We start from the raw sequence: 13,977 nt of genomic DNA, 5'->3' as shown, positions 1-13,977 counted from the left end.
GTTCCCAATTTGTGAAATTAAGTAAGAGGAGTGCATCAGCATTTATCAGGAACAAGCATTAAAACTGAATTTGTATGACTCCATGTGGGTCACCCCAATTTGCACCTGCTCCTGATGCTTTAATCCATACCAAACACAGAAGGGTAATGGCTGTTAAAGCCTCCAGTAGTAGCCAAATACAAGTCACACACACGGAGCCTGGTAGGGAAGGGGATATCACACCCATATTTTAAGCATGCACTTTTGTTAAAACTTGATCCAAGCCAGGAAAATCAATTTACAATATTACTTTATTGTATTCAGATTAATGTCATGCTAATATTTGCATTAAAGTAGTATGATCACACATGAAATAGCATGGTTTAAAATAAATATTGGACATTAAAAGGGCAATTTGAGACTTTGTACGGTGGATGTTTAATCATCATCAACAAATATACTCAAACCAGCAATATCAGGACCGAAATATGTAGCAATTGGCTAATTATATGTTGTAAATTGCTATTTCCTCAGCTACACAATTAGAGAAGATGTGTACAACTTTTGTTGTATCTGGTATTCCATTCTGTAGGACATCCTCTACAGTTTCAAGTTGTTTCTTTTCCAGAGCTTTTATATCTTGGAGCATCTTAGAAGCCTTTTTCTGGGGATTGAAATAAATATCAAGAGAATACTTGTAATGCGGATCAATGAGGTAGAAGAACAGCACTTGGTGCATCTGAGAGCGCAGGATTGGGTGTGAAAATGGGGAAAGCTGCAGCCAATCCATCTGACATTTCCAAGTATCAGCGATGACAGCGATGGTACAACACCCATTTGTTGGCTGTTCCACATCAATTGGGTCCTCATGGTGCAACCAGCAACTGCTGTGGACAACTCAAGAGTATTTTGTTTGTTCATTCTCCCTCACCACTCCAACCCAATTTCACTCTTCCCTCTCAACCTCCCTTCAACTCTCCTCAGGGGATAAAAAATAGCAATTAGCAGAGAGCTGCGAGCAGAAGTACAAAGCCAGTGTAACATTTTTGTTGAATGATGGCCGATTGTGTAATCATAGATTAATGGCAATTAACTCACAACCCTGATGAACAGATTATAACCTATTTTAAGTACCTTTTTCGTCTCCATGTACGGAGCTGCCAATTCATGCTTTTTGTAGAGTGCATGCCTTCTGTCTGGTTTACTCTGGAACCGTGGAATTTTTTTTACTGGATCATCAGGACCAAATGAAGGTGAACTTGTCTGTAAAAACTGCCTCATATTTTGAACAAAGATAAATGGTTTGAAAACAGACCTAAGAAAGGACAGATCAGAATGTTTTATAAATCCCAACTCTTCATAATTCTTTTAATAGTTACAATACTCAATGAAACTGTCAACAAAATGTATCATTTTTCAAAACCTATTTCATGGGTGATCTTTTCTTCCTTGATCAAGAAAGTGTGCAACAACAATGACGTTTGGTGATTGCTATTTGGAAGTGGCAGTGAGCAATATGTTTCTGTAATATGAAAATCATCAAAAGCTTGACCAAACAAACCATCATGCATTGAGAATGGTGACTTTGAGAATGACATAAATATTGACTGTTGACTAACTGCATAAATGAAACTATAAAAATGAATCCAAGATGATGAGAGACCTCGTGTTATTAAAATATTCAAACTATGTACTGCAACAGTCAGTTAGCCTGTCAGCAAGGCACAGAGGAAGGAAGTTCTGCTTGTCAGAGACACAAGAGATGCTTGGACCTGAGGCAAAAATAAAACAAACTGCTGGAGCAACTCAGTGTGTCAATTCACAAAAGTGTTGGAGAAACTCAGCAGGTCTGTAGGAAGCAAAGAGATATAACTAATGTTTTGGGCATGAGCTCTTTGTCAAGGTATGACCAAAAAGCAGGCAGGAGCCTGAATAAAAAGGTGGGGGAAGGAGAGGAGAGGATGAAAGAAGGGGGCCATAAGGCAAATGGTCAGAGTTAGCTATGGTGGGCGGGCAGAGAGAAAAAAAATCTGAGAAGCGATGTTGGTTGGGGTGGATGGAGAGATGGGGGTGGGGAGCTGGAGGAAAGAGAGAGAGACAGGGAAGGGGTGTAATGGAAACTGGAGAGATCGATATTAATGCCATCTGGTAAGAGAGTGCACAACAATCACAGCACCTGCAGACTTTCCTGTTTAACTCCTTTCAATGGGTCAAGGAGCATTTGTGGGTGGGGAATGGAATGGTCCACCTTTTGAGTTGAGACCATAGAGAGGTGAGGTAGCCAGAGGGGAGGAGCGGGTGGAAGGCGTGGGACAAAAGCGAGCAGGGGTTTGGTGAAGCAGGGAGAGGTGAAGGATGACAGACAGATAGGGAGCATATGAGAGTGTTGATTTCTCTGGATATTTTTCTCCAAATGTCTTTGTACTCTCCTTTATCACAGACTCCTCTGCAGTTTGTGTGCTTTTCCATCCTCAATTATTCTCTTGTGTCATGTGTGTATTTGGCTTTAAGTGGAAATATTTTTCTTACTTCCACTCTGTTAAATACTATTTTTATTGTTGTTGTTGTCAGCTAATTTTGTCATTCATTTTATCTTCTTAGTCTCTGGCAATCATCTTCATTGAAATCCATTAACTTGGTTTTCTCATCTATATATCAGGTCAAAAAGTGTGATATTATGGGCACTATTTTCTTGATGTTCTCCTGCTTCTATTATATGTTGTGGTTTATTCCTCGTTTTCTTTGCATATATTTGGTTAGAACCATGTCCTGTAAATACTGCAGGAAATCCATTCTTTTGTTCAATTTTCATCCAATTCCTCAAATTGGTCTGAACATTTCTTCCATCACATCTTTTTCCATGTATAGGTGGTTGAAGGTGATTAAATATATTGATTTTTAATATATTTAATCTTTATTCAAAAGGAGGTTGTTTTTGTTAGTTTTTTCCACTTGTCATCTCTAATATTTATCACTAATGCATCTCATTACCCCTCTTATCTTTTCCAAATACATAATACTCTGCAATTCCCAATCTTGAATTTGCTGTTGCAATATCTCAGTGATCTCTTTATATGGTTATTCACAGTACCAAAGCTTCCCGTTTCCCTCTTATTCGGAACACTGGATACATTGCTGTACAGATACAGCTTGATTCTTAGATGCAGCATTTCAATTAAGTTTATGAACTTTTAAAAATAAAGCCATGGCATTAATAGGACAGTTTCTCTGGAATATATTATCCAAAAATCTCTCACTTCCAGGTTTACTTCTTTCCAGCTGAAGCTTCAACTCAAATGGTACCTATCTGTCCTTGGCTACGTCCACGATGCATGAAAATATACTGGAGTTCCCATAGAACAAAATGCAAATTCAGATGGATCAACAGACTGATGGAATTACGACAAAGGGAATTCACTGAAACCTTAACCACAAAAAAATGACACAGTTCTCTAAGACATTGATTTACAAATTTTATGCAACGTATAAAAGAAACTAAGATACTTAATAGAAGTTAATCTAAAACAAGGAAAATTACAGTCCAATCAATCAACAGGTGAATAAAGTAGACTCAAACTTAATTGTCCCACAAAACTGTTGTACATAACTTGATGGTTTTAATTTCGTTTCCAGTATTTTGTGAGCAGTACACATTTAGACAAGCGATTGCCAATCTTTGATTCCTTGCTGCCAGTTCTCCCCATGTTATCAGATAATACCTCACAATATTTCCCAACTGACCATTATATCCTGTCCCAATAACATTCTGCCATTTTTGGCCCCTTTAGACCATTAATCTCTTGATTGATCAGTGGTTACATTTTGTCTGTTCTGTTTTTACTTGTTAACCTTTCATTTAGTTGTTCTTCAATCTCATTCAACTCTGCTCAGTTGGCTCTGTAACTGGTTCTGTAATGGGTTTTCACACCACTTTCCCTCTTCGCTCCCATTGACTATCTGCCTTCATTTTCCAGTTTTTATTCATTGTCCTCTTCAGCAATTCTCCCTCTCAGATTTGTTTCCTCTCCTCTATATCCACTGAAATGTTTTATTTCAACCTATTTTGTTCTCTGACACAGTATTAATTTGATTTTTGATTTTTATTGTATGGTTCTAAATGGTTTTTTATTTAAAATGACTTCAATCTTAATAATAGTGTCAGCTCAATCTAGAAAAAAAAACATAAAACAAAATGAAACATCTGAACAATTGAAGCAGCTTTACCTCTCAGGATAAGGAGTTGCTGTAAAAAAATGAATGCAGTGGAGATTGCTGTCTACTGGAAGAATGGAGACCATGCTTCCTGTTGTTGTGAAGCCACCTTCCATGTTAATACCACTCTCTTTGTCCCGGAGAATTTCCATCATGGTTTCAACTCTAATATTTCCTGTTATGATTATGAACATAATGTAAAATAAACTTTCAAATTTGAAAACAATAAAAAGGTCATTATAAAGGCAGAAATAATGGGATTTTATGGATTTTGGGATTCCCTTGTTAAAATCAGAAACACATAGCTTTTATAGGTTTGGCAAATGGCTACTCTGAAGGGAACAACTATATAAGTTTTTTTTTGCTTTTTATATATGGCGTTGTTCTGCCATCATCAGGGGTTACACTTACATGGACAAGACCCTGCCACTCTGTTCTGGCAAGGATCACCATTTAGCAACAAATTAAAGTGGGAATCTACAAAAGGTAAATTTACGCTTGAGTAGCAAATGCAGGCAGCTTGTTGTTGTCAGGATTTTCTGGCCTAGTTTGCTTTAGTGATTCTTTTTACGTGATCTGAAACTTTATTTTACATCTTTCCTCTCCTAGGTGAGTGTTACCATTCATTAGTAAGTGTCGGAAGATTTTTTTTTACGAATATCTAAAATCTTATAAACTTTCTATACATCCCTTACACTAAAACCTCTTCAGTTTGCACCTGATTATTTCTCTGCTCAGCAAACATCATGTATATATAGTTTATAAAAACTATTTTCATATTATTGGGAACTAAAGCAACCTCAGAATCAGAACAAATCTAAAGGACCAGGAAAAGAGCCCTCATTTTATTGAGACTCTTTTTGTCCTCACATGCTGTAGCTCAATTTAATTCTACTTAAAAGTACAATGTCTATCTACCCTGTTGCATCACAGTAATGGAATAAGATAATAAAAAGGGGGAATAAGATTAGGTAGTTTAGGTCATTTTTCATATTCAAACATCACATTACAGGAACAGAGACAAATAGAGACAGAAATAGAAACAAAGAGAGAGAGAGATATAAAATCTGCTGCAGTCAGTGAAAGGCTGAAAAGTGAAAAGCCTGCTTAAGACCCCATTTCAAGACGGGTTCTGAGTTCAGCCTATTCAAAATCTCTGTCGTGGCTGGTTATTGTGTTTCTCCTGAAGTAGGGGAGAAGAAGAACTCTTTGGGGTAACCTGGAAGAAGGCACGTTTCTTGGGAAAGACACTTTGGTTGCCGATTGAAGGAAATCAGTTTGTGTGTCCAACGAACAAAGAACATCACTGCACCAACCAAAGACCTTCTTGACTGGTAACAACTTAAGTTAAGGCACCAGAGCTTGTTAACTGTAATGACTGTTTAATTCTGTGCACAGTACTGAAAACTGATTGATACCAGTGAACTTGGAGAAGAGAACAGTAAATGATTGGACAGTGTAAAAGAACCATCTCAATCAATCACACACACACACACACACACACACACACACACACACACACACACACACACACACACACACACACACACACACGTACGTGAGCTTAGAATTAGGAGGAGGTTAAGTTATGTAACTTAATAGTGATAAGTTATTATTATTCTGTATTAAGAAAATAAAACCAATTTTGTTTAAGTAGCCATTGTCTTGGTGAATTTCTATTTCTGTGGATTTTGAGTCCTTAGGGCTCATAACAGTACTTTTATTTGTTATTATCATTTGATGCTCTCTGATGTTTATTTCTAGCAATGTTCCAATTCCATGAAAAACTCTCTCCTAGATCAACACTAATTACTAAATTAAACTGTGAAATGTCCTAAAAATCAAAATCCATTGTCCACTATTTACAGCTGAAAGACTTTACTCTCTCACACTGTTATTATCATTCTTAATGCTACAGCATTGTATAGGGGTCCTTGGAATATTAGTCCTTTTAACGTAAACTTTCGCTTAATTATCTTTAAAAAAACTCCTGTTCGTGGTAAGAACTGGGCTACAATTTATAAGGTATAACATCAAAAGGAAAGAAAGATTTAAAAAGATGAAACAAATAACCTCATCTCATGAAGGCAAATTAAATTTCAACTCCAATTTTGTCAAATAGGTTTAGGATTTTTTTTAAACTGGAAAATAATTTACATCATCTCAAAAAATGGTGTTATCTTTAATACCATTTAAAGATTGCTTATTGAGAAAATTAATTAATAATTCTATATGTGCATGACCAATTTCAAAGTTAATCCTCTATATTAATTACCTTTATGCTTATTAAGAAGCTGAAGGCCAGAACAATATCGATCATCCAATTCATCCGCAGCATTCTGATAGGAATACACAGCACTGAAATTGAACTCTGTTTTACCATCCCACCAGCCTTGATTCTTCGCATAACTTCTCAGCTCTAGGTGTTCTTTATTAATCTTCGTTGTTATAGAAAGCTGATTGGAAATATTTCGTACCCCTTCTGAGTACAACAAAATATGTAAAACCATAATATTGCATTTAACGGCTATTTACTTTCAATAATTTCTGTTGTTAATCATTCTAATACTATTAACAGTTCAGCAAATATATTCAAGTTTTAGGTGATTGTTTCATAATAATGATTGTTGTCCAAGTAAACCACAATAATAACATCTCGATGATGTCAACAATATCTGCAAATTTGAAATGATTGCCTTTACTCATTTTAGGATTTTCTGCTTCCCGTTTTTCAATTTATGACCAGCAGCAGAAAACTGAAGGGAGATTTTCTCTCCCACATCCCAGTCCATTCGATGCCCCTTGGTCCTCTTTAACATATGACCTAAATTCAAAATGTGAAATTACCAGACTGACTTACACATCCAGCTCAGACAGGGGTTGTAGTGATGGGGATAGAGGTGGGAAGAGAAGAAGCATTTTCCATTGAATAATTCGGGAAAAATGAAAAGGACAAAGGAAAGAACTTTAAACTTCAACTTCATTTTCAGACTGCCATAACCTTTGCTCAGGCTGTTTTTTGAACAGTCACACAGAGGTCTTCATGGTTGTCACCAAACATCACCCAAACCACTTTGCCTCTTATTCCCACACATAAGGATTTCATTTTTCCAACATCAAAGCCAAAATGTTTCTGGACACATTTGTACATTATACTTTAATGCTCTACATCTACCTAATAGTTTGTCATCCTTACTCCACCACTCCTCCCAATCCTCAGTTTCCATAAGACATAGGAGCAAAAATAGGCTCTTCAGCCCATTGTCTGCCCTACCATTTAATCTTGAGCTCATCCATTTTCCCACTCAGCCCCACTGCCTGGCCTTCTGCCCATAATCTATAATATTCTGGTTAATCAAGAACCTATCAATCTCTATCTAAAATACATCCAATGACCTGGCCTCCACAACCGCCCGTGGCAACATATTCCACAAATTTACCACCCTCAGGTTTACGGAACAGACTCGATGGGCCTAGTGGCCTGCTTCTGTTCCTTTGTTTTGTGATCTCTGGCTGAAGAAATGCTTGCGCATCTCTGTTCTAAGCAGACGCTCTTCAATCCTGAAGTTGTACCCTCTTGACCTAGACTCTCCCATCGTGGTTACCCACAAACCCAATTAAAAAAAAAATCAATGAAAGTAATAAGGTTCAGGATAAGAATAAAGAAGTTGATAAGATGTTAAAAATACACAAGTTAGTGTTTTCACTGAAGTTGAAATCCCTCACAATGTCTGGGAAGTGAGGAGGCCAGGGGTGAGAAAGAAATGGTTACAATGAAATTGTGAGAACAAAAGCAACTCAGGAGAGCTGGACAAGGAATAAGAGAAATAGTTTAAATTTCATGAAAAAATTGTTATTTTGAAACATTATATGGAAGATTATTGACAGAATGGTAGGCCAAAAAAGCAAACTCTTGTGTTAGTTTTATTGGGCACGCAAGTGAGGCATGGATATTAATTAACTTAATGTCTCTGAATTATATATTTTTTAGGATTCCACAACACTATTTTGTTCCAAAAATTCTGATACACATTAATAAAATCAGCTAAATTTTGTCTCAAAAGATTAATTGTATCTGAACATAACTTAATAATTGTCAATGTTTCAGTTTTATTTCAAAAAGCAAATAATTTTTACTTCAAGAATGATGTATATTTTAAGATACCTGAAATTCTTTCTGCTGCCCAGTATTTACCAACTGTCTCTAATATCCATGCTTCTTTCTTGTCAGCAATCAGAAAACTGTTGTCATACGTAAATGTCACTTGATCTTCAATGCAATTTCCACCCTGTCCATATTTCTCCAACAGATTGGTGAGAATATCGACAGCATTCTCTGCTGTTTCAGACCGTTCAAGTCCAAGTCTAGGAAAGTGTACATAATTCATAAATAAGTACAGTACTTCATTTCTAAATAAATTGTCCTTCTAATAACTGAGATTCAAACCAGTCAACAAGAAATGTTGACCTATAGAATATCATCTGTCAGATATTCAAGTTCAAACAATGTGGTACAAACCAAAACAATTAGTTCTGTTTTTAAATAAATGCATAATATTCATATTATGTGCAGGAATGTGATGTAGTGTTATATTGGATTAATTTCATATTTAAGTTTTAATCAATTATTCTGTTAATGCTTTTTTTCATTATATCCCTTTCTCAAGTGAAGTTAATTTTACCAAGTAAGTTCAAAATAAAGTTCACACATTTCCAAATAATACTGAAAGATGTGTTAGTTTTTGCAAATTAATTCTACCTATCTTTTGTCACAAAGAATGCCAAACGTGACTTTGTAAAGGGTCACTTAACAAAAGTGGATTTTGGAATAATTCAAATGTGTAATTCCAAGAATGATTGCCAAAGTTTTGGGAGGCCTCAAAATGTTTTAAGGATTTTGAATAGGAAAGGATGGTTAAAAATGGCTCAGCCGTCTGCAAGGTTGCATCGATGAAGATGGGCGATGAAAGCAGTTCCGAAGATAGAAGGCAATTCCCAACGCTTCAGACATGTAAGAAATATTTAGGACAGAGATTTCAAGTTGTAAGTTTGGGGAGGGATGCAAGAACTAAAGCCCCAATCACCCATGGGCATCGTCACCAGCGGTGGGGCAATAAAATTGGGGTTGCTTGGTTGGCAAAGTTGAAGGAATGCAGAGTTCTAGAAGAATTGTAGCACAGGACAAACTCAATGACATTATAAATACTAAGTGGAGTGGTTCTTTGGAAAACATTACCCAAGCACTAACATAGAGAGAAACACCAGTGACCTCTGGTGAAAGCAACAGGCATCACATCATGTGGATGACTTTAGAAAGCACAATGGAAGTAAAATGGACGAATAAACCCTGCTGGCAGATAAAAGGAAAAACTCAATAATAAGCAACAAGATTACATTATAGATTGTGCATAAATTGCTGTAAAGAAATACAAACCTTACTAAATCCATGCCCAGGAGGGCTTCTTTGTTATTTTGTCTCTCTTTTCCCCAGACTGCCTCATTGCCAATGCATACACCATGTTCATTGGCTCCCATTTCAGCCCCCCATAACCAAGATGGACGGCTAAGAACAACAGCATGTGTCTTTCCAACCTGATCAATCTTTATATATGTGCACTAAAAAAAAACAAAATAAAAATCTTAAATCTTCACATCTCCACCATACAACTTAACATGAACAGAGACCAAATTATTAATAAATAATTTTTCATTCTAATGGCTTTTTGATATTGTTATGAGCCCAGAGGACCCATAAACCCAGCAGTAGTAGATATTCACCAAGACAAAGGGTTACTTAAACAAAGTCACTTTTAATTATCTTCAAACATGAAAAGAGAATCACATTTTAACTTATCACTATTGACTGACTTAATTAACCTAACTTAACCCCCTTCTAATTCTAAGTGCACGTGTATGTAACGTGTGTGTAAGTTCAGAAAAATTCTTTGGTTCACAGTCCAATCTCACTTCTCATTCCTCCAAGTTCACTGGTTGCAGAAAATTCTTATACTGTCCACAGAATTTAACATTTATAAAGTTCACCAGGCTTTGGTACTCAAAAGATAAACGGTTACCGCTCAGGAAGGTTCTTGTTGGTTTTCAGAGAGAGATGTATGGTTCCAGCACATCCACAACTGATGTACTTCCATCAGTCACCTCAATGTCTTGATGACAAAATGTGCCCCATCAGGGTCTCCAGATGATAACCTTTCTTTCAAGTCACCACAGAATTCCTTTTTGCTTCTCTTATTCCAAGTGAAACATTAGCCAACAAGTCCTCTCCTCTTGCATGAACCACAAGGCCTGTGACTAGGCCATCTTCCAACTGGGCTTCTTCCAGCTTGTACTGTTTGACACTGTACAAGTGATCTGTATGTGTGTGTGTCTCTCTCTCTCTCTCACACACACACACACACACACACACACACACACACACACACACACACACACACACACACACATTGAGAGAAAGCCTGTTTGATTCTCTCTGCTTCCAAAACCACATGACCCTCTTACAACAGCAAGTCTCCTATAGACAATAGCGAAGCCAGCATTCTCTTCCATCTGTTGCTTTTGGGTAAACAAGAAACCATTACCACTTGAGCACTCTTCAAAGCTCTTGCAAAAAGGTGTGAGAAGCCACTATGTCTAGCATAGCTCTAGAATTTCAAATAAGATCTGTTTTAAAGTGACCAGCTCTAATAAACCTTTCCTAATTTATCTCCCAAAAACATTTCTATATACTCTGTCACAATATCATATTCAAATAACTGTGTAAATTGAACACTGGAAGTTTTAATTCTTATGTAAGATTTGAATAAAGAGTTCACTTCAACACCATCTACATTTTAAAGTTCAATACCAAAGAATGTGATTCACAGAATATTCACGAGGTATCTGGATGCAATGTGAGCATTATCCCCAACAAATCCACATATAATCACAACAAATATTAGAAAAAATAGTCTCTGCAGTATTCAAAAGAATACAAACTTCTGCATTATTCTCAAGTGTGTGGCGACTGAAAAGACAATTCTGCTCAGTTCATTTCACAAAGGGAAAATGTAAGAAGTGGGTAGGTGATTACCTTTAAAAATAGCAAATTGGAGCCTAACTCCCAAGTTGAAGTATTATTAAAACCTGCTAATATTTAATTGGATAAGTACAAGATGGATAGTGTCATTGCTAGGGTAAAGGTGGTCCTGTAAAGCACTTGTAGCGCTATCAATTAGACTCGACAGGTCAGAAGTTGAGATTCACAGGCTTAAATCAGTCATAGCTTACATGCTGTTGGCCCGATTCCAAGGTAGTATTGAGGGAGGGGGATTAGGCAATACCACCTTCATTAGGGATCCTGGAGGGGGAGGAGTTACAGTATCGGGGGCAGGCCAACCAGTACAATGACTGAAATACAGTGTTCCACCAAGGACACCAAGACATTGCTGTGTCTGCTCTACCCAGTTGAATGATGAGAAGAATTGGCAATAGGGGCTGGGGAACAAAAAAGATTCAGCAGGTAGGCACAGGTAAAGGCAGGTTTTATATATCATATTTTTTTTTTCCCTCTAGTCATAGACAGTGGCAATGGCAACCAAGGCAGGGAATGCTCCTCTTGCCGAATGTGAGTCATCTAGGAATCCAGCAGTATCCCTGACAACTTCATCTGCGAGAGGTGCATCCAGCTGTAACTCCTGAAAAACCGAATTAAGGAATTGGAGCTGGAGTTGGATGAACTCTAGATCATTCATGACAGAGGAGGTGATAGACAAGAGTTACAGAGCCACTATCCCATCTAGGAGGTAGGAGGAGGGTAGATGGGTGATAGTCAGGAGAGGGAAAGGGAACAGGCAGGCAGTCCAGAGGACCCCTGTGGCCATTCTCCTAAATTGCAAGTATATCATTTTGAATACTGATAGGGGTGTGACCCATCAGGGACATGCCACGGTGATCAGGTCTTTGGCATGGAGTCTGGTCCTATGGCTAAGAAGGGAAGGGAAAAGAAGAGGCGAGCTGTAGTGATAGGGAATTCCATAGTTAGTGGGATAGATAAAAGGTTCTATGGAAGGGATCGAGAATCCCAAATGGTATGTTGTCTCTCTGGTACAAGGATCCGAGATATCTTAGATCAAATTCATGGCATTCTCAAGAGGGAGAGTGAGCAGCTAAATATCGTCGTTCATGTCGGGACCATTAATGTGAGTAGGAAGGGTGAGGAGATCCTGTAAGGAGAGAGTTCAGGGAGTTAGGTGCTCGGTTGAAGGACAGGACCTCCAGGATTGTGATCTCAGGATTGCTACCCATGCCGTGTGCAAGTGAGGTTAGAAAATAGGAGAATAATGCAGCTTAGCACATGGCTAAAAACATGGTAGAGGAGGAAGGGCTTCAGGTTTCTGGTTCATTGGGCTCTCTTCCAGGGAAGGTGGGGCCTGCCCCATCAGAACAGAGGGGAACTAATATCCTTGCAGGAAGGTTTGCTAGTGCTGCTCTAGGGAGTTTAAACTAGATTTGCAGGGGGATGGAAACCAGAGTGCCAGAGCAGATATAGGAGTAGAGGAGGGAAAAGATTATGTGAAAATTGCATGCACCATTCGTAGTCAACAGGTTAAATGTGGTGGAAACGTTCTCAGGTGCATCTATTTCAATGAAAGGAGTAATGTAGGAAAGGCAGACGAGCTTAGAGCGTGGATTGGCACGTGGAATTATGACATTGTGGCCATTAATGAAACTTGGTTGCAGGTCAGGAATTCATACTCAGGAGCTTAGAAGAATGAAGGGGTATTTGATAGAGGTATTTAAAACGATGAGGGGGATAGATAGAGTAAAAGTAGGTAGGCTTTTTCCACTAAGGGTAGGTGAGTATTGTGTGTAGTTTTGGTCACCTAACTACAGGAAAGCTATTAATAAGATAAAAAGAGTACAGAGATTTGCTAGGATGTTGCCCAGACTTCAGGAACTGAGTTACAGGTTAGGACTTTATTCCCTGGAGCAGAGAAGAATCAGGGAAGATTTGATAGAGGTATTTAAAATTATGAGTGGTACAGACAGAGTAAATGTATATAGGTTTTTCTCACTAAGGTTAGGTGCAATACAAACCAAAGGATATGGGTTAAGGGTGAAAGAGGGAATGTTTAGGGGAACATAAGGGGGAACTTCTTCAAACAGAGAGTGGTGGGAGTGTGGAATGAGCTGCCAGCTGAAGTGGTGAATGTAGGCTCAATTTTAATATTTAAGAAGAATTTGAATGGGAACAGGGCTATAGACTGGGTGCAGGACAGTGGGACTAGGCAGTAAAATGTTTTGACACAGAGCCAAAGGGGCCTGTTCTATGGTCAATTAAGTCTTCTCACCATGAAAATGGCATTTTAGAAAACTCTAGAATGTGACATTGAGTTCCACTAATTAACACTTACCATCTGGAATGATTCTGAAGCATGAAAACTGACGGATGCCACAAATCTCAACTAAAACAAAGAATTAAGTTTCACTATTGCAGCAGGTAAGTTTCCGAGGAAATAACGAGTAAAACCTGAAACTATGTGAATTATAATATTAGGCTTTGCACTAACCATTGAAGTAATTTGATGGAATTTTATGCTGAAAGAAATGTGCTTACACAAGGAGTGGACCAGAAACGGGTTGAGCATACCCCATTGAGAAGTAGAAGCAGAGGAGATGACCCTACAGGACAGTGACCACGGCGGCAGACCAGCGAGGGGCTCAGTGGCTGAGGGACCCACGCATGGTGCAGGTAACACAGTCGGGGGACCTGCTGGAAACAGGCTCATG

General features: G+C 38.1%; 1 protein-coding gene across 1 annotated transcript in view; it reads right to left on the bottom strand.

Moving 5' to 3' along the window:
* Window positions 1-276: 276 nt before the first annotated feature.
* scrn3 (secernin 3) overlaps window positions 277-13,977 on the bottom strand; it is a 35,688-nt gene continuing 21,987 nt past the window's right edge. Inside the window, exons 3-8 of the mRNA XM_069935757.1 lie at window positions 9,626-9,807; window positions 8,357-8,556; window positions 6,467-6,673; window positions 4,204-4,366; window positions 1,114-1,294; window positions 277-643 (exon numbers count right to left, since the gene is read on the bottom strand). Of these exons, the coding sequence (XP_069791858.1) occupies window positions 485-643; window positions 1,114-1,294; window positions 4,204-4,366; window positions 6,467-6,673; window positions 8,357-8,556; window positions 9,626-9,807 (1,092 nt within the window). The 3' untranslated portion in view covers window positions 277-484. The remainder of the gene's footprint in view (window positions 644-1,113; window positions 1,295-4,203; window positions 4,367-6,466; window positions 6,674-8,356; window positions 8,557-9,625; window positions 9,808-13,977) is intronic.

This window comes from Narcine bancroftii, chromosome 4 (genome assembly GCF_036971445.1).
Source record: "Narcine bancroftii isolate sNarBan1 chromosome 4, sNarBan1.hap1, whole genome shotgun sequence".
Lineage (NCBI taxonomy): Eukaryota > Metazoa > Chordata > Chondrichthyes > Torpediniformes > Narcinidae > Narcine > Narcine bancroftii.
Note: the sequence above shows the minus strand (reverse complement) of the source record. Positions and strands in the feature narration are given on the sequence as shown.